The following is a 19,036-nucleotide window of genomic DNA, read 5'->3' as shown; positions in this document are numbered from 1 at the left end:
ATAATGATGTGGCCAAGAATAACACTTTTAGCTCCAAAACTTTGTGTTTGAGGGACGTGTGTATACTGATAGTGCATGTCTTAAGGTTTTTTACTTTTTTAAAATGTGGTTCTTTAAAAACTGATAAAAGTGATGCATGGGTTTTTTTGTGAAAGATTCAGTTATTCTCTCGCTGAAAATAAGATAATCCTCTGGCCTTCCTGTTGCCACCATGCACCCGAGGGGAGCTGCCATTAACAGTGTGTTCTGCAGAGAGATGTGTAGAGAGCTTACATTTTCGGTGAGTTGGATGTGGATTTACAGCATCATAGTGTGTGGCCAAGAGAAGGGGGCCCAGGCATTAGTGATGAGAATTAATACATTACACAGAGTAAGAAAAAATTTTATTAAAAGTTAACTGACGGCATTAAGGATAACATGAAAATACTAATATTTATCTGCCTCAGGATAAGAATGAGTTTTTGGAACACCTACAGGCAGTGGACTCTCAGGGAAAATCTTACTTATCTTCTGTTTTCAGCTCCTGTAAATGCATAGTGTGTAGCAGATGCTCAGCTAGCATAGCATAAGTCCCCAGAGAAGGAGAAAATGTGGGGGATATAACTTTAAATTTGATCTGTGTGTATGTGTGTGTGTGTGTGTGTGTGTGCACATCTCAAGATCAGGACACATCCCCCTGAATTCCATTTTGATGATGAATATTTATGTTAGGCAAAGGCATACAGAGAGGCGTTTAATTTTCTTCAACTCTTCTCACATATTTTATATTCAATTTTCAGGATTCTACTATTTGTTTCACAGTGAGAGGGGTTGACTTTTACCACTCAGTAGGGTATATGATTTTGACCTTCAGCCTTTTTTGCTTGCTGGTCACGGACAGACAGGCCTCTCTTTTGAGTCAGACACCTGTTCTCCTCTTTCCTGTCTCTTTTCATGCAGGCCAAGTCGGATAGGCTTCTCACTCTCATCAGAGCAGATTACTGAAGACTGAGAGAAAGCCTTCACGTTTTCCAGAAGTGTCTGCTATACTTCATTTTTTGTGGGTCCAGGAGACAGAAAGTAGTTCAATCAGCTGTTTCCATCTCTCATCTTTTATTCACTCACTGCATGTTAGCCTCATTCTCTTAAACCAGCTTCCTCTTGCATAGTGGGAAACTGGCAGGCTGGAACTTTGTTCCAGAAAGGGACTGAAATGTGATCTCTAGCTCCAAGCACAAAACTCCTAAGGCTCCGACTGCCCCAGACTGGGTCAGGTGCTCCTCTAAACAAATTGCTCATAGCTACAGTTCCTGAATATATACTCGTGTATGGGATGGGGATAGCTCTAGGCACTTCATACTTTTATCTCCTTGAGACCCGAAAACGACAGCATGAAGTGGGCACAGGAGAGAAACCACGTTATCTCGCCATGTGCCACAAAGCTAGGGTGTGTTGGGAGCTAGGATTTGAACTCTAGCATTTGACTTTGGGGCTCTAAACCAGTGCCCTCTATGCTTTGTAGTTTGCTGAATCAAAAGTAAAGGGACCTAATGGAATAGTAGCTTCAGGGCTCCCCAGGGAGTGCAGCCCACAGGTTGGAAGTGACTAATTTGAAGATTTAAAATGAGCTGTGGTACAGAAGTACATGGAGTGGGTAAATTTCAGTTTCCTGAGTGTGGGGTGGTGAGAAAGCATTACTCCCACCCCTGTGCTCTATGGATGCTAGAAGCAGGGCTTTGTCTGGGTGGTTGTCGTGAACCCCCTTGCCTACTGTAGTGGAGAGGATTCCCTGAGTCCTTGGTGTACTGTCAAACTCCCTTTCGATCTGGGTCTGCCAGGGGAGGATGGGAGCAGGTGCTCTCGTGGTCGCAGATGGGCCTGCTCTGTACTTATGCACAGATCGGGCCAGGTTGCTCTCTGAACTTGTCCCAGGGTTCCCTTGGGAAATCTTGCTGAGGTCCATTCTGGCAGCAGTGAGTGATAAATGGGAGAGTAGCTATGGCAACAGCGTTTTGCTTTTCGTTAGTTCTTCACAGGTAATTCCTTTTAAGCACTTCTGCAGATTGTGTATTACAGATTGCACAGCGATGGCAACTTATTTCATACTAGGAGCAAAGCAAAAGGCAATTTTTTGTTTGTAACTTTTTTCTCTCTCTCCAAGATTATCCTGAAGGCAATAATTCAAGTGATTATCTTGTTCAAACAACAACATATCTTCCGGAAAACTTCACATATTCACCATACCTCCCCTGCCCAGAAAAACTGCCTTACATGCGTAAGTGTCATCTGATTTGGACTTAACTGTTTGCTTGTATTATAATAAAATAATAAAAATCACTTGATTTTAGCACACCAGGCTCAGATCATCACCGTGGGGCCTATTGCTCATATTACGTAGTATGTTATTTGCAAAATATTTTTTTTTTGCAAAAAAAAGGGTGGGGGTTTAAAAGCAGAGGAAAAAGCTTATTCCTTACCCAGAAGTAACAATAGCTTCTATTGTGAGTTTGATGTGCGTTCTTACAGCTTATTTTACAATTATTTTTTATGTAGCTAGATGGGTGGGTAGAAAATTAAAATGTCTCGGAGATTTTAAGAATTTATATGAATGGTCTTAAATTTCATCCTGTAAATTGCTTTTTTTATGTACTGTATTTTTCAGACTATAAGACGCACTTTCCCCTCCAAATTTGGGAGGAAAGGGGTGTGCATCTTGTAGTATGAACGTAGCTTATCTGGCTCACTGTGGGGGTCGGGGGACGGTGGTAGAGCGGGGTCACGGGTTATTAAATATTTTACCTCAAAAAATTTTTCCTGTTTTCCTCCTCTAAAACCTAGGTGCATCTTATAGTCCTAAAATATGGTAATAATTTTTGGGAACTGTCCATGTGGATACATATAGATCTGTTTATTTCCCTTCATTGTTGTATAGTATGTCTTTGAATAAATGTGCTACATTTCACTAACCTTTTTCCCTGCTGATGAAAATGTGGGTTGTTTCTATGTTTTTGGTGTCTCGAAGCAATGCTGGAAGGAGCAGCAGAGAGCCTATTTCTCTGCACACATGTGTGTATGTGCTTAGTGGGGGTTCGTAGCCAGAAGTGGAACTGCTGGGCTCACCAGACTGGCTGTGAGCCAGGGCGGCTGCGCCAGTGTGCGCATGTATCCCCAAGACCTGGGCGTGGGGGGTCCCCTCTGATGCTGATAGGCTTTTTAGTTTTTGCTACTCTGAGTGATGAAAATTGTGTCTCATTGTTTCAGCTTTCCTCATTGGTAGTAGGTTTAAGTAATTTTTCTTGTATTTTTGAATTATTTTGAATTTTCTCTCAGCCACATGCTTTATCAGTTCCTTACTAGTTAATTAGACTTTTGTGTGGCCCAGTGAGAGCTTTCTAATATGTATTCTAAGAGGGACCTGTGGTCTGCTATACCTGTCGTAATGTCTTTTCACAGTCTCTGGCTTTTTTTGTTCATGGAGTCTTACATTTTATAGCAGTTTAAAATTAGGATGTGTTCAAGTGTATCAATCACTTTAAGGTTTTGCTTTTGTTTTTCATCTTAAGAAAGCTTTGTGTACCCCAACACCATACAAATACTCTCTTTTATTTCCTTCTAATAATTTTACTGTTTGGTTTTTAACTTTTGTGCATAGTATGAGATAGGGATCAAGCTTATTATACTTTAAATATATATTTTTCAAAATTATGAAGATAATACATTATCACTACTTAACATAATCACTCAAAAGCCACATGGCTATTATTTTGGCATTTTTTCTTTTTCAATATAGTTTATACATGTAAGTTTATATCTTGATTTTTATGTAACTAAAAATCTAAATAAACAGCCTTTCAAATTACTTGTTTATCATTGTGTTCTAATGTCCTCACTATCTAAGTGTGTTTTTTATATCCTTACCTGAGTTTTCTTTACCGAGGAAACCAGCCACTGCCTGTTATATTTGTAGGGTTCTTTTCTTTTCAATTTGTAGTTCATAGAAATTAGATAATAAAAAGAAAGATTTGCCTCTTAATATCATCTAAGATCATGGTTCTCAAACTTTAGCATGTGTCAAATTCACCCAGGTGATTTTATAAGCTGCTAAGCCCCACCCTCAGAGTTTCAGATTTAGTAGATCTGGAGTTTTCATTTCCAACTGGTTCCTGGGTGATACTAGTGATCCTTCGGCCACATATTGAGACCCACTGATCTAGAGTGGATATCATTTCTGGAGGCACTAGGGCTGGGGAGCTTTTTTTGGCCCAACCTCTAAGTTTCTGACTTTATTGACCTGATGTGGAGCCTGTGCATTTCAGTTTTCAAAAATCCTCAGTTGATTTTAATCTTTCCGTACTTTGTTGTTATAGTCTTGGTTTTCTAAAAATGAAAGTTTTTGTCTTTGCGTAACTGAAACTACTGGATAATATTCTGTTGAAATATTGATTACTTTGAATATGCAAATTATAAAAAATATTTCAAGGATTTAGAGTTGTCAGGAAATCTTTCTGTTCTTGGTTTAGTTGCCATTTTCTTAATTGGCACTTTGCAAGTATTAAGTAAACTCTGTGTAGAAGCCTCTGCCTGCCAAACCTTCCCACTAGCCCTCCTCTGCCCCCATAACTCGCAGATACCTGTTACGGCCTTTGAGAAACTCTGAGTTTCTTGACGGCCTATTCACTGAGTGTCTTGGCGCTATTGCCTGATTTCTCTTTCTCTCGGGGTCTTGTGTTCTTCTGCAAGAGAGGGTCACACTCGTTTGGCCAGCCACCTTTCCACAGAAGTCCTCCTCCCGGGCAGCCACCTTTGAGTCCAGCACCAATCACTTGTCCAGTTAGATGCGGCCAGAGTGACGGGTTATTTGATAGAAATATGGCCACATACAGATAAGTCCTTAGAAAGGGTCCATGGGCACAGCCAACATAATAAGGCTTCTGCCGTGAGAGTCTTACACGAACCACCCAGGGGAGCCCCTTAGCAGTCGTGTGAGTCTTTGTGAAGTAGAGCCTCAGCTTACCTGTGTGTAAAATCTGGGGTTGTAATAGCAACTACAGAGCGTTGCGAGGATGAAGAGAAGCACAGTGCTTGAGACTTAACAGAAGTTAATTTGATATTCCCTTTCCTTCTCCTCAACTTCTTTAAATGATGTAGTCAGGCTTTATAGTGACCAAGGGGATGAGAAACCCAGGAGAGATGTGCAGTTAAAGAGTGTTATAGTTAGTTATGGATCCTTAATTTTTTTAATTAACAAAAAATTCCTTATTTCCCATCGATGATAGATCCAACATAATAAAATTCCTAAGTGTAAAATCATTTTATAATAACCCACAAAATAATGGCATACAATACCTCCCCAAATAATAGTTAAAGGAAGTTCTATATAAGAATAAAATCTACTTAGATGAAAACCATTCAAGTGTGAATGATACTTAATTTTTTTATTATCACCAAAAGTGAAGTTAAGGCTTAAAATTGGTGTGTGTGACTGTCTGGCTGTAGCATCTTTTCGATTGTTTTCTAGTGCACAGCGAGGCTGCCGGCACTGGTTTGCCATAAAGATAAAACTTGAAATCTCCAATCGGAATGTAGATAAAGTTTATTTCATGGACTTCAGTAATAATTTATGTTCAATCAGTTACATCAAACAATCTATTTTAATGTGATTGTTTATAGAATATGAGTAAATAATTCTTTGTTACTCTTCGTACTTACAGACTCTCTAGAGGGCAAAGGCTTTCAGTTTTATTAAATTTGTGTGAGACTGTGCTAATGAAGTGAAATAGAAATTTCACTTTATTTAGAGCTAAAAAGCAATGAATGCTTATCCTGGATGTTTTGCTTTTTGGGGGGTAAGGAAGAGATGGGAAATGTCAGCTGTGTATTTTGCACGAAAAGGTAGACTTACCGTTGTTTCCCTACCTTTTAATTCCTACTCAAATGGAATACATTTGCAGTGGCTTTTATATCCTGTCCTTACTATCTGAGGAATAGCCCCTTGTATGGATTAGCTCTGATAGTTTCTAAGGTTGCAAGCCTTTTGAACATAACAAAAGCTACAAGGACTTTCTGAGATGAATTTAAATTCTTCTAATGAAAATCGGCAACTATGGAAAAGGTAAGCAAATAAACTTCAGGAAAGCACAAATAATAATTAGTGTAACAAGCCACCGTGCGTGTGTTTATTGTAGAAAACAGAGACGGGAGCCAATTTAGAGTAAACAAGCAGTTGTCGAACAGGGGCTGTACTTGCAGTGGGCTGCGTGTTTGTTGTTTGTGGGGGCAAGAAAAGGAGCGACCAAGCTAACTGTGATCTCACATATCCCAGCTGGGGCAGGTAACGTGCTCAGAGAAAGGCCCTGTGCTAACTGCTACCAAAGGGTTATTATGTCACGAAAGGGAGATGGATAGCATTTCGTTCTACAAGGAACAGGGAGGTTTCCAAGAGAGGGGCCCTTGGAAGTGGGTAATGGGAACAGGGCCAGAGCACAAGAGGCTCTGTATTTCAGGAATGGAGAGGGGTCCCCTCTGACTGTGGTGGGCGTGTAATGGGGCGCATGAGAAGTAAAGCTGGGTGGGGAGGTGAGGGGCCATGTGGAAAGAACTGAGCTGTCTGAGGACTTTGTGGCTTCCAGGACTCGCTAGGCACACGAGTGGGCCTCAGAGGGAGCGGAACCCCTAAGTGTGTATGCAGTGGGTCGAGTTACAGCCTTGCCCTCATTTCTCTAAGGGGAGGGTGCAGAGCTTTCAAAGGTCCAGGGGCAAAAAGGGACAAAACAGAAGCAAACACCACTGTTTTAGAGAATGGAACAGTCGTTTGCTTTAGGCAGATGAATGATATGATTAGGACGGTACGTCAGAAACATGGCGCTTTTTATGAGAAGTTGAAAATGGATGAGAATGGGGAAATACTGACACCTGGAAGACCGATGAGGAGCTTACTCAGGTGACCAAGAGGGATGACAAGGGCCTGTGCGAAGGCAGTGGTATTGGAGAGGGGAGGAGGCACTAGACAGGAGCTACAGGGGTACTAGTAGTGACCGGCTGAGGGATCAGGGTTCGTTTTCATGTTTCTGGCTTGCTGACCATTATTAACCGGAACAGGTAATGCAGGATAAGCCTCATATTTGGAGAATGGGGAAGTTAATGAGTCCAGTGTCGGGCTTGTTTTGTTTAAAGCTCAAGAGAGTTAACTTGGGGTCCGAATTTCATCAGAGAGGTCTGGGCAGGAAATGGGAGGAAGTGCGCCCGGTAGACGGCTGGGGTTCCTGGGGGCCTCAGCACTTACAGGGGTGAGGGGCAGTCGGTAGAGGAAGGGGACACAGGGAGGCAGAGGCATCAGAGAGCGTTGTCCCAGAAATCAGCGAGGAAGGAGTTCCGAGGAGAGAGTGTTCCATCTTGACATATATCTCAAAGGAAGCAGGTACGATGAGGAACTGAAAAGCCATTGAATTTGGCACTTGGAAAATTAACGAGGACCGCTGCAAGAACAATGTCAGTACAGTAGTGGGGTAAGAAGCAAAACACACTGTCCTGAGAAGCTACGCAGAAGTGCGTAAAATCTAATTGGTTAAAAAAAAGTTTGGCGGGAAAGGGAAGGAGGATGGGGTGAGGTGGGAGAGGGGGGGTTAAGGGTAGAACAGTTGTTTCCTGTGCCACCCCCGTGGAGTCAAAATGCACAACTATTGTGACAGCTGTTTTTGTGGAAAGCTTCCGATGTTCATGGCAGTATAAATGATGGGATTAATCCATGTGCTTCTGTGATTTTCTTCAGGGGTATTTTTGGGGTAGGGAACTCAAACATGGAAAACTATTGATCAGCTGTGGCAGGTCGGGAAGAGAGAAGAATTGTGAGTGTGTGTGGGTGTGTAGGTGAGTTGTAGTCCATTTTGGTTGCTAAAAACCAAACTGCCCTGGCCTGGGTGGCTTAGGTGGCAGCAGTTTCAGCATGTGGTGAAGGCCCCTTGCAGAGGTGGCTGTCTTCTCCCTGTGTCCTCACGTGGTGGGAGAGGCAAGAGGTCTCTCTGGGATCTCTTTTAAAGGGCACTAATCCCACTTATGAGGGTTTAACCCTCATGACCTCAATACTTCCCTAAGGCTCCACCTCCTAGTGCCATCACATGGGGGGTTAGTAGTTCAGCATACCAATTTTGGGGTGGGAACACATTCGGTCCACCGAGAGGTGCTACAGTTAAGGTGAAGCTCCTGGACGTTAAGTATGGTCTAGGGATGATCTGCCCCAGAATCAGCTTGGATGCTGGTTAACAGCGCAGGCCTCTAACACAGACCCTGGCCCACAATGCAAGTTAGGTCTCTTGGTTACAAACCATAGAATACAACTTGCTTCAGTTTAAGAGGAAGGGGAACTGGTGAAATGATATAAGGCAGCCCTGATAAAACCCGGTGGCCACAGAAGTAGGTTTAGAGGCTGACCAGCCAAAACAAGGCCTAGACCACTGTGCCAAGAATCTCCTGCCACCACTAGGCAGAGATCACTGCTCTGACCCGTGTGTGGAGGTCTGGGGAGCAGAGGTGCCACTCCTGGTACCCCTAAAGCCAAAAGCTTCTGCTGCCACTTTCAGTGAAAGATAGTTTTGCAAAGTGCCCATGTCCTCATGTTGTTCACTTTGACTTCAGGGTTTCCCATGGGTGTGTCTGGCACACGACTGCTCCTGTCTGCTAACAGAGGTTGGGAGAGTAGGTTCTAGCTTCTTCCTCTGGGAGGCAGGACTCAGTGGTGGGCAGTTCAGGCAGCTGACATGTGTTCAGATAAAGCTGGGTGGCCACAGATATGACCCATGGTCATTCACTAACACAAGAGGTTCAAGAATGGGGCCAGGAACCTTTGTTCTAAACAGGCATGTCTGGTGATTCTTAGCTCCACCACCAAAAGAGTGACCCACTTTATCAGGAACTTGGCTAGACAGGAAAAATGGGGATATCGTGGAGAGAACTTCTAAGCCAGAGCTCACAGGCTTTCACCTCTGACACTACCATTCAGCTCCAGGTGACAGTGATGCTCTCTGGGTGTGGCTACAAAGCTGGGGGCACAGGATGGTGCACAGGGTGGGAGAGCACCTGTCAGTGGATGTGACTGGATAAGGAAGGTGGTGTGGCTGAAAGTCATACACTTCAAAGGAGGTAAAATCATGAAAGAAGGAAGTACATGATTTTTTTTGGTAAGGTGTAGGTTGGAGTCTGTAGAATACTTGTATGTCTGGTTTCAAGATTATACACATAGGAAAGTGAGCACTTAGCACAATTTGAGAGGAACTTCAGCACAATTTGCTGGAGATGAGGAGTAGGGGGTAGTACAGTCGTCCCCTGCTATATCACGGTTCCCTTGTTGCAGCTTCAGTGTATCTTGAGTTTCAGCGAAGCCACATACAGTGAAACCTGAGATACAGTGAAGCTGCAATGAGTGAACCATGATATAGCGAGGGGCGACCATATACTTACTTCACTGGTGAGTACTCATGTAGAATTTTATACATTGTTAAAATTACGTAGGTTTAAGAGTGTAGAAAGTGTTTAAGAGCATATGAAGTGTTTATAAGAGGGTGGGAAAGGTTAATAAGAGAGTGGGAAAGGTTTATAGGAGTGTAGGGAGGGTTTATAAAGCCTTAAAATATATATAAATAGTAAAATAAATATAGCACCTCTACGTTAAGGATTTTCATCTATCGTAGGACCGTAACTCCTGCGATGGGTGAGGGATCACTGCACTCTAGAAAAAACATTGAGAAAAAGTATACAGAAACTTCTTGGCAATTGAATGGCCCCAGAAAACACATTTGAAAAAAGCAGAAGTATATGATATGGCATATTTTCTTGACAAGACACATCTTTAATGAGGAAGAGGAAAGAAGCAGTACATGAAATGCACACATCAGAGTAGGTATTTCCCTATTTCAGAGTGCTAGAACAGGAATGAGTGTGTCTCACTGGGGAAGCAGAGTAACAGTGGTTGTGGATTCCGACTTTAAAGGAGGTCGTAAGCTTATCAAGGCAGGGACTAGAGAGACAATTTGGAAGCATGCGACGAAGGGGATGAGGCCGCTAGGGGTGGACCAAAGATTTATTGGGTGGATTACAACGCAAAACAGAACCGAAAGCAAAGACTGCTACATGGGGGTTACAGTTAGTCAGAGTACAGCAAGAGAGAATGGTAGGCAGGAAGAAAATGGGTGTTAAGAGCTGTGTGTTGTGGCCAAGACGAGGAGACAAGAACTTGGGCTATACAGGGGGGTGTTATTTTAGGTCATCTACCCTTGGGACCCCCGATGCATGAATGTCTTAAAGGCTATGTTACCACCTGGTGGAGCCAAGGAGTAGAAATGCAGGTAGGAAGGAAGCAGAGAGAGAAGCGAGAGATAGGACTGCACATGGCCAGCTTTGCCATTCTTAATCATTCATTCATTCATTCATTGTCCAGCCCTTGCACTTGACCTTGGGAATGTGTGACTTAAAACTAGCCTATGTATGTTTAGAGTACTCAGATTTGGTTACTTCAAGAATGGTTGAATAAGAAACCATTTGTGTAAGCAGAGGTTATAAAATTTCACAAGGAGAGACACTTAAGTAAAGCTTTGGAAATGGGCAATTAGTAGTGTTGGCTTCAAAGGAGGCTGTAGGGGACCTGGGGTTTGATGACCTAGTGTAACTGGTCAGCCTCAGGTGGCAGCCCAAACAGAGGAAAGGTAGCATCTTATCATAAAAAATGTTTTCTGACTTTGGAGAGGAATTCACCGGAGGGGATATTCTGACATTGTCTCAGATCTTTGGACCGTGTACATTTGAAACTCTGAGCATGAACCAGTGACAAAAGCCCAAGTGTTGAGAATTAGACCTTAGATACCAAAAAATAGATACAGGCCCCAAACTGAGTGAAGTGGTCATTTAAAACTGTTAATTTATGGAGAAAACAGCTTTCTGCCTAGAGAGTAGGTGCCTTAAATTATATTTAAAATGTCAGAAAAAATATAAGGTTTTTCACATGTATTGAATATTTATCTTAAGAATTGTGTCTGATAGAAAACTACTATCCTAAATCGTGTCACGTGACACACCCACATGGCCACAAGCCTGTGGTGCGTGTGCACACGTACCCAGCAGACCGCAGGCCTGCTTAGGTCCCCCTTCCCGAAGTGGGAGGCATTGTTGCACGTCTTGCAAATTCAGCATTAGACTTACATTCTTGTATGCATACTCTCATCTGTAAACATCCACACGTGGACAGCCATATTAACTGGCACTTGCAGTGACTTTAATATTCTTTAATGAAAATGTATAATTTATATCCTTCTAAAAAATTCAGCAGTAGGAAATGATAGCAAATGTCTCGCCATCCAACGGTTAGTCATTCTTGCACATAACAGTTGTTTGGCCCTGAGGTTTGTTGCCAAGGCTGACAGGTAGCTCACAGGTGCCCTTCTTTCTTCCACTTCACCCTCTAGCCACCTGGCAGCCCTTCCCTTCCTTGGGCTCCCAGTTCTCCTGCTCTTCCCTTTCTATGCCCAGTCCCACCTTCCCAGTAGCGAGTCAGGATTTGATAAATTACATTATTCACATTTACACTGCTGGGTAAATGGGTTTCAACCAAATATATTTATTTTTCGACCTTTTAAGTCTCTGCTTGAGGAAAGAGTGCACATGTTCTCACTGGAAAACCTCAAACTTGGCATAGGCAGAGTGAAGGCTGGGCCTTCTCTGGGGGGCTCTGGATCCTCGCTCTTCAGCTGCCCTTGAAACATTAGCAGGTTGCACTGAAGGGGGCTGGCCTGGCTGGTTGCTTACTTCTGGACAGTAAAGAAGGCTGCCTGCTCTCTGGGCTTTAAGCACTGGAACACTTTCTGCAGCGGAACCTGAAGGGGAATCCCCACATGTAAAGGAAGTGAAAGTAGCCCTTAGTGGTGGAGTGGGGGTGGGGCCCAGGTCCTCCTTCTCCAGATCGCAGGCACACCTTGAGATTCTTTCTGGGGGTGGGGGCGGAGTTTGGAAACCACGTCAGCACTAGTTTATCTGCTCAGTGTCTATTCCTGGCCACATGCTGTAATAATGTGCTCTTTCTCTTCCCTTTCTACGAACAGAATCTTCATCTTAACACTATCCCACTAATTGGTGTTTATTCTTTCTTCTCTCTTTCCGATTGCACTTTTACTGTTCCCAGTGCTGGCAGTGCCTGTCCTGAAGGCCTGTCCCCTCATCAGGAAGAAACAGTAATGTTGCCACTGGATCATCTTGGGCCTTCAGCCAGCAGGGTATTAGGATTTCAGAGCAAAGAGCAATGAGCACACAGGAAAGCTGCTAAAGGACTCTGAGGAATGTGGGTGGAGGGACAGTCAGGAGTAAGTGATGGACACAGGAGGTCCTGCTCATTGAGGGGAAGGATATTAGGCCTGCCTCTAAATTTGCCAGCACATGTGTGTTCAAGATGAAAATTAAACTGCAAATGATACTGGGGGAAATTCCTAACAATAATGATGATTACAGCTGTTGAAGCAATAAAGCTGGAAAAAAAGGCAAAAAAAATGGCTTAACAGTGCATAAAGAATACCAACTTCAGTTAGTTATATGAACTGCTTATTATTTAGCCTAATTACTATCATTTTAGCAATCATGCATCCCATTAAATGCATCAGATTTATTTGTGTGTATTTCATTTGATTACAGTGCTAGGTTTTGTTTTAGTCAGCTGAGTCATGATAGTCTGTACATACATTGATCACTCTTACATTTCACGGACTGTTTCTCTGCAAATTCATAGGTAAATCTGATTTTTCTAAGATTAGCTATTTTGCATATCTTGTCACATTAAATAAAGGGCAGGTATTTGGTTCTAAAACACCATAAACACTGTCAGCAGAACAGGCAGATAGAAGATTGCAAATTTTTTCCTAGCTTACTCTGTGAAACATAGGCATTTGCATTTTAAAATACTTCTTTCTAGCCTCAGTGCTTAGTGGAAGCTGCAGATGGAGAGTCAGCCCGGTGGGAAGAGAGGCTGTGGAAGCCTTATAGAATCTGGAACAGCGGAAGCCAGGAAAGGGGCTCCCTCGAGAGGAACTGAATGTTTTCTATTGTGAAATCCTGACCGCCGAGGCTCAGCAGCCTGCAGTGGGACACTCCAGCATTTATGGGTTTCTATTTTATGAGATGAAGAGGCTAGAAAGAACTTAGTTCTGTCCTTCGATTTGTTTTAATTAAGCTAATGGAAATGATTTTCTAGCCAAGATTCATTCCTATTTTGATGGTATACAGAAAGTCTATTAGTTAAAACACCTTCAGTAATACCATGCCTTACTTGTTAATTTGTAGAGCGAGTGCCTGGTAGACCAGGAGTATTTTCGAAGTCCATGGTTTTGCATATCAAGGAGGTATGGGGTGGGTGCTCAAAGTAAATCTGCAGAATTGTGTTTGCAGAATTTCTCTCTTAAGAGAAGTAGATGACAGTAATGGTAGCTGACATTTACTGAGTGTGTGTCCCTTTGTGCTGGCACTGCACTCGAGCATTCGCACACGCCATGTCGCCTGATGGACACACCGATTCGGGGGCTGGCAGTACCACTGCCTTTTACTGATGGGGAAACTGAGGCACAGAACAGTTAAATAATTTCCCCAATAGACAGAAGCCAGGATTCAGCTCCCAGTCCATCTAAACTGCTTAATTAACTCCTTTGTACTATGTTATCATGTCCTCTATGTTGACTATGTTGAAATTAAAAATAATTTTTAAATACTTATGGAGTTAAGTTGCAACGATGTGCTCAGTTGTAATGATATGCAGACATTTCCCAAAGAACATTAAAATATTCATTATTCAAAACCAAAAAGTTTAAACAATTGGGCTTTTCTGGTTGATTTAGTAAAGATAATAATAGTGTAACCATGTAATTTATCATTCAACCTAAGATTGAAAGGTGGTGATATTAACAATTATGTGGTGATAACAGGACTAAACCGCATTGTTTTGGCAGCTGTGTTCTGCCAGTTACCCCACTGGCTGTTGGCTTGTCTTACTTCATCTTTAAGGCAAAAAATATTAAAACAGTTCTTCATGCTTTTGACTTTCTAGGAGGATTTCTCAATGTCAATGTAAGTGAAGTCAGTTTTGATGAAATTCATCAACTCTTCTCCAAGGATTTAGATATTGAGCCAGGAGGTCACTGGAGACCTAAAGACTGTAAACCCAGATGGAAGGTGAGGTAGATTTTCTCATAAACAATGTGACGTTACTGTGCATTGGGGGGAAAGTGTGCTTGATTGAGACTGTGTAGTGAAATACCTTTAAGTCTTGATAAATTTAAGACACCAACATTTTTATATTTAACGTATAGGTATTTATAGTTCAAGTGCGATTTAATAGTGTTTCTTATGAAGACTAAAGCTGGCCCTATGCATATACAAAATATGCGCTCATGTGTTATCACCAGTTTCAGAGTTCCGGGTAACAGGTTTTCTTTTCAGTTCTATTCTGTTTGACAGAGTGACTCTGATTTCTCTGCCACCTGCAACTGTCCCTAGTGATTACTGACGCTTGCAAGCATAGCCCCACCAAGTCCGGGAGCCGGTGAGAGCTCGTGGAGAGGATTAATGTCTTCATTTCCAGTTGGGTCTGACGTTGTGGTTTTCAAGCTGTGTTCCTTGAGTCCCAGAATTCTAAGGAGGCCACTGCAAGGTCATTGTGAGACAAAAAGGAGAACTTTGGGCTCTTCACCTCTGTTTCAGAAGGCAGAGCACAAACTTTTTGTCTTTTTTTTTTTAATGCCAGAATTCTACTTAACGTTTTATTTGAAAAACCATATGGGAGAAGGCCTGCTTCTGCTGCTTAAAAATAATTGAAAACCATGGTTTAGACTCCACTTGCTCTCAATACTATGAAATTGGTCAGGTGCTTATTCATGGGATGTTTTTGTGGTTTAGTAGACAATAATTTGGCAGCGTTCAAGTGAAAATTATACATGATTAAATCAAAGGTTATGTCCTAAAGGACTGTGATGTAACCTTAATCTGGGAATGGTTTTTAATTTCTCTTTTAAAATCTTAGTGTTCTGCTGAAATATTTGTGGGTTTTTCTTTTTAGTACAACAAAAATCACTGCTGGGAAGGAGAATTCTGTTAAGCTTGTGATAAAGGTCCTCTACTTAATTGACCTTGAGCTCTTTGTGTTTGGGGACATGTATTATTTATATCTGCACTCTTAACACAGAGAGCGTGTTGCCACGTACAGCAGCGGGCCGTTGCAGGTTGACAGTTGTGCGTACATAAAGACAGTGTATTCTTGTATTATTATTTATTAATGATTGTCTTATTTGTATTACAACGGTAAACTTACTTTTGCCTACCCTGCTTAAGGTAAGCACTAAACCTGGTTTTGTTGAACTGAGTTTGTGTGACAAATAAATGCCCTGTTCAGTTGTAAAGCTGCTTAAATGGATTCCCATACAAATTTTGGTGAAACATTCTGTTTTACAATTGTCTTATGTTATTTTCCAGATCAAATTTGGCTAACAAATGAGTCTTTTCATATTTCATGATTAAATTTTCTCATAGTTGTATATATAATGTAGCCCAATTTATATAATTACACTTTTTAAAAATGTCCTGGCCAAATAAATTCTTTTTCTTGGGGATGAGCAGTGTGTTGCATGCTAATGGAAGAACAGCACACTCAGTCACAAAGGCTGGGGGTTAGCAAGGAGCTTGGTCCTCAGACATGTATTCCTGTGGGTACTGTGTATGTAGCTCTCAGATGTGCACTGTGACGCATGGTAGTAGAAGAATTTGGGATTACAAAAATGAAGTATTCTTGTCCTTTCTCCAGCGTTCTATATCAGCCATTGGATTTTAAATTTTATGGGTTTTTTTTCTCATTTTCCAGGAGACAGGTATATCACACATAAGTAGTTCCAACTTGGAGATTTTAATAGACTGTCAACTCCATGTGAATCAGTGGACAACAGTATTGAAAGTGAAGCTCCTAGGAGCAGGCTCATTCAGGGGTTTAAATACTAGCTTATTTTATTTAGGAACTATACGGTAATGCTTCAGCTTTGTAAAGACTCCGCTGAGAATACCGTGTCTCGTTCTGAGCTCTGCAGTTAAAGGTGTGAGAGGAAATCCAGAGATCACTCGGAGGTGGCCTCTCCTTGCCGTGTTTGATTAGTTAAGTGACTCCCCTCCTCCCCTGCCTATTTCCACTGTAAGTGTCCCCTTCTAATCTCGGAACAGAGTTCAGAGGAGGGAAAGAAGGAACAACTAGATTTATATTAAACATTTGCTACCAACTTGATTTTGATATTTGAGGTTTAAAAATTTTTTTTAATTAATACATTGATGGCTAGTTAATTGGAACTGAGGTTTTCTAAAAGCAATGATTTCAGCAGTTCCTAGGTATTTCTGAACACTTCAGTTTCGAGGAGAAGAGTCAGTAGAGGTTCCATGTTTATTTCTAAAGGAAATAGAAGATGGATCACTATACCTGTGATGTTGCTTCTCCATGCGGCGTTCGGGTAGGGCCTGATCAGCTTCAGTCCAAAACTCAAAGGCTTAAAGGACCAAGCAGCTGTTGGATGCCGTTATCTACTCAGAGGCCCGGAGTTCCAATTTCTAGTCTAAGGTTCCTCAGAGATGGGTCTTAGCCACCGTCGCAGAACTACCCGGGGTGTTTGGCAAAAATGAAGATTGTGGAACTCATTCTGAGCCTCTTGTTGGGAAGACACAGAACTTTTTTTTTTAAATGTTCATTAGATTTTTAAAAAAATATTTTATTTATTTTTAGAGAGGAAGGGAGGGAGAAAGAGAAGGAGGGAAACATCAATGTGTGGTTGCCTCTCATGTGGCCCCCACTGGGGGACTTGGCCTGCAACCCAGGCATGTGCCCTGACTGGGAATTGAACTGGCAACCCTTTGGTTCGCAGCCCGCGCTCAGTCCACTGAGCTACACCAGCCAGGGCAGAATTTTTTTTTTTTTTTTTAAATCAAGTGCTTCCTGTTTGAGAAGCTTCCATAGGCCCTGGAGATGAGGAGGAAGAGGAGGGTGGACCTGAAAATGCCACAGGAGAACGAGAGCTTGGTAGCTTCTGCTTCATTTCGTCTTAGTAGTAGACAGCTAGTGCGCCCTCACGGTCTGCTAGTCTGAAGCCAGGGCATTAGGGACACTGTAGCTGGAGGTGCACTTGAAGTTTAAAAGTAGGACCAAAATGTGGTGGGTGAAATTTAGGTAGTTAACACCATATTCCTTACTAGTCTCTTCATAGTAAGGACAAGAGAAAACAAGCAAGGACGAAAAATAGATGCATAAACTCAATAAGGTTAGTGGTTTTAAAGTGGGAACAGACCGATGGGATAATTTTGCTTGAACAGAGGAGGTGAGGAGAGATTCATGAAGGTGAAGCGTTGTTTTTCAGAACATAATGACCAGATGTTCTCTACCCCACTGCAGATGCATCAGCGGGACAGCAGTTCAAACACCAAATTAGGGCACATGTAACGAAGATTGTCCCGAGACAAAGGCTATTAAACCTTGAAATAAATGATCACAGAACACTGAGATCTTCTTTGTCCAGACAATAAATTGTAAACTATTGAGAATGTCATCCACAGCCACAGGAAGGGACACACCGAGTGAAAATTTAAGATACTATCTAGCTTTATTTTAATAAAAACAGTGCTTTGGGCATACCATTTGAAATTTTTGATAACTGTCTCATTAAAATGTGATCATTGACTTGCTATTAAAACAATAGTTTTGCTTATTCGAATTTGCCAAGGCACTGGTAATTTTTTTCTCTTATGACATTCTCAGTTTCTTTGTAAGAGTGAAAACAAAAACAGTTCTTGATATTTTAAATGCTTCACTGAAGAAATTACTGTGTTAAGGACTATGATTTCACCTTTTTTTTGTTTATATAAACACTCAGCCTAATTGTATAAATAATATGGGCTCTGAAGCTATTGAGTAGCCTCTTCCCCTACATCCGTAATTCACCTTCACTGCTTTAATAACCCATTTTCATTACATCTGAGGCAGGCAACTTGTAGCTAGTTAAAAACCAGGAAGGGCAAACTTGATCCTTCTTTCAGTAGAAGTTATCACACTCATGCACTTCAGATAAGGTCAGTGGTAGGGATCTGCACTCACTATCTAATGCCTTCCTCTCCTTTTACGTTTTGTACCCTAAGAATTAATCCAGGGGTCCTTGGACTGCTCTGGGAGCTGTATTGATTTGGAAGTTCCTTGAATACACTAATAGTTGAGAAGCACAGCAGCAAGTTCCCAATGAGCAGGGAGTGCCCAGCACCCACAATAACCCCCACTGTGGGTATGGAAAGGCCTGTTGGAGGGGGGTTGCTCTCACAGGGCAAACCAAAAGGGAATGGGAGCCAGGGTGGGGCTGGCAGTTCCCACCACTTAGCAAATAGAAAACAAAGTGCACGTGAAAATGCCAGTTTCAGAGTGCCATTTTCCTGCTGTCCCATCAGCACTAAGGGAAAATTAGTGGTGGAGTTTCTAGTTTAGACAGCTTTAATTTTACTAAGTCATCTCTTGTTTGCTCTAAATAAAGCTATTTTAACAATTTAAAATTTTCTCTCATTTATGACCCTGGTAATACAAAATACACAGGTAGATGTTACTATTTTTTATTGGCTATATCTAATGCCATGTCCTGATTTTACAAGTAGGATTAGGTCCTAAATGTGTGCACTCCCAATTATTTACATTTATTCATTAATCAAATTTATTTGGTAGATGTGAAATTTTAATAAATTCCAGATTTAATGTTCTTAAATAATTTTTTGTAATAGCCAATTTAGATTGTATTTAAAAATCCAGAATGAAGAGCAACACAGAAATTTTAATTAGATATATTTTGACTTACATTCTTTGAAAATCCAGTGATTTTGGCATTTATAATGTATAAGAAAGTTATTTCAATTTTAGTTTTTTTTATTAGAAAATTTATAATTATACTCAAGCCAGCTTAGATCAGAAATTTCTAAGAGGTGATATTTAGAAAATATTTTAGCTATTTCAAGGGCAAACTGAATTGTCGGGTGACTT

General features: G+C 41.6%; 1 protein-coding gene across 2 annotated transcripts in view; it reads left to right on the top strand.

The window, feature by feature from the left end:
- The window catches only part of B4GALT6 (beta-1,4-galactosyltransferase 6), a 63,495-nt gene that overhangs the window by 27,563 nt on the left and 16,896 nt on the right, over positions 1 to 19,036 (top strand). Inside the window, exons 3-4 of one of the 2 annotated variants that reach the window (XM_037165632.2) lie at positions 2,141 to 2,254; positions 14,048 to 14,172. In XM_037165632.2, coding sequence (XP_037021527.2) covers positions 2,141 to 2,254; positions 14,048 to 14,172 — 239 coding nt within the window. Of the gene's footprint in view, positions 1 to 2,140; positions 2,255 to 14,047; positions 14,173 to 19,036 lie in introns of those variants that run through there. The other variant, XM_037165633.2, reaches the window with a different exon arrangement.

The sequence above is a fragment of the Artibeus jamaicensis genome, unplaced genomic scaffold (assembly GCF_021234435.1).
Source record: "Artibeus jamaicensis isolate MK-2021 breed Jamaican fruit bat unplaced genomic scaffold, CSHL_Jam_final contig_354, whole genome shotgun sequence".
Taxonomy (NCBI): domain Eukaryota; kingdom Metazoa; phylum Chordata; class Mammalia; order Chiroptera; family Phyllostomidae; genus Artibeus; species Artibeus jamaicensis.
This window is presented reverse-complemented; position numbering and strand designations above follow the sequence as displayed.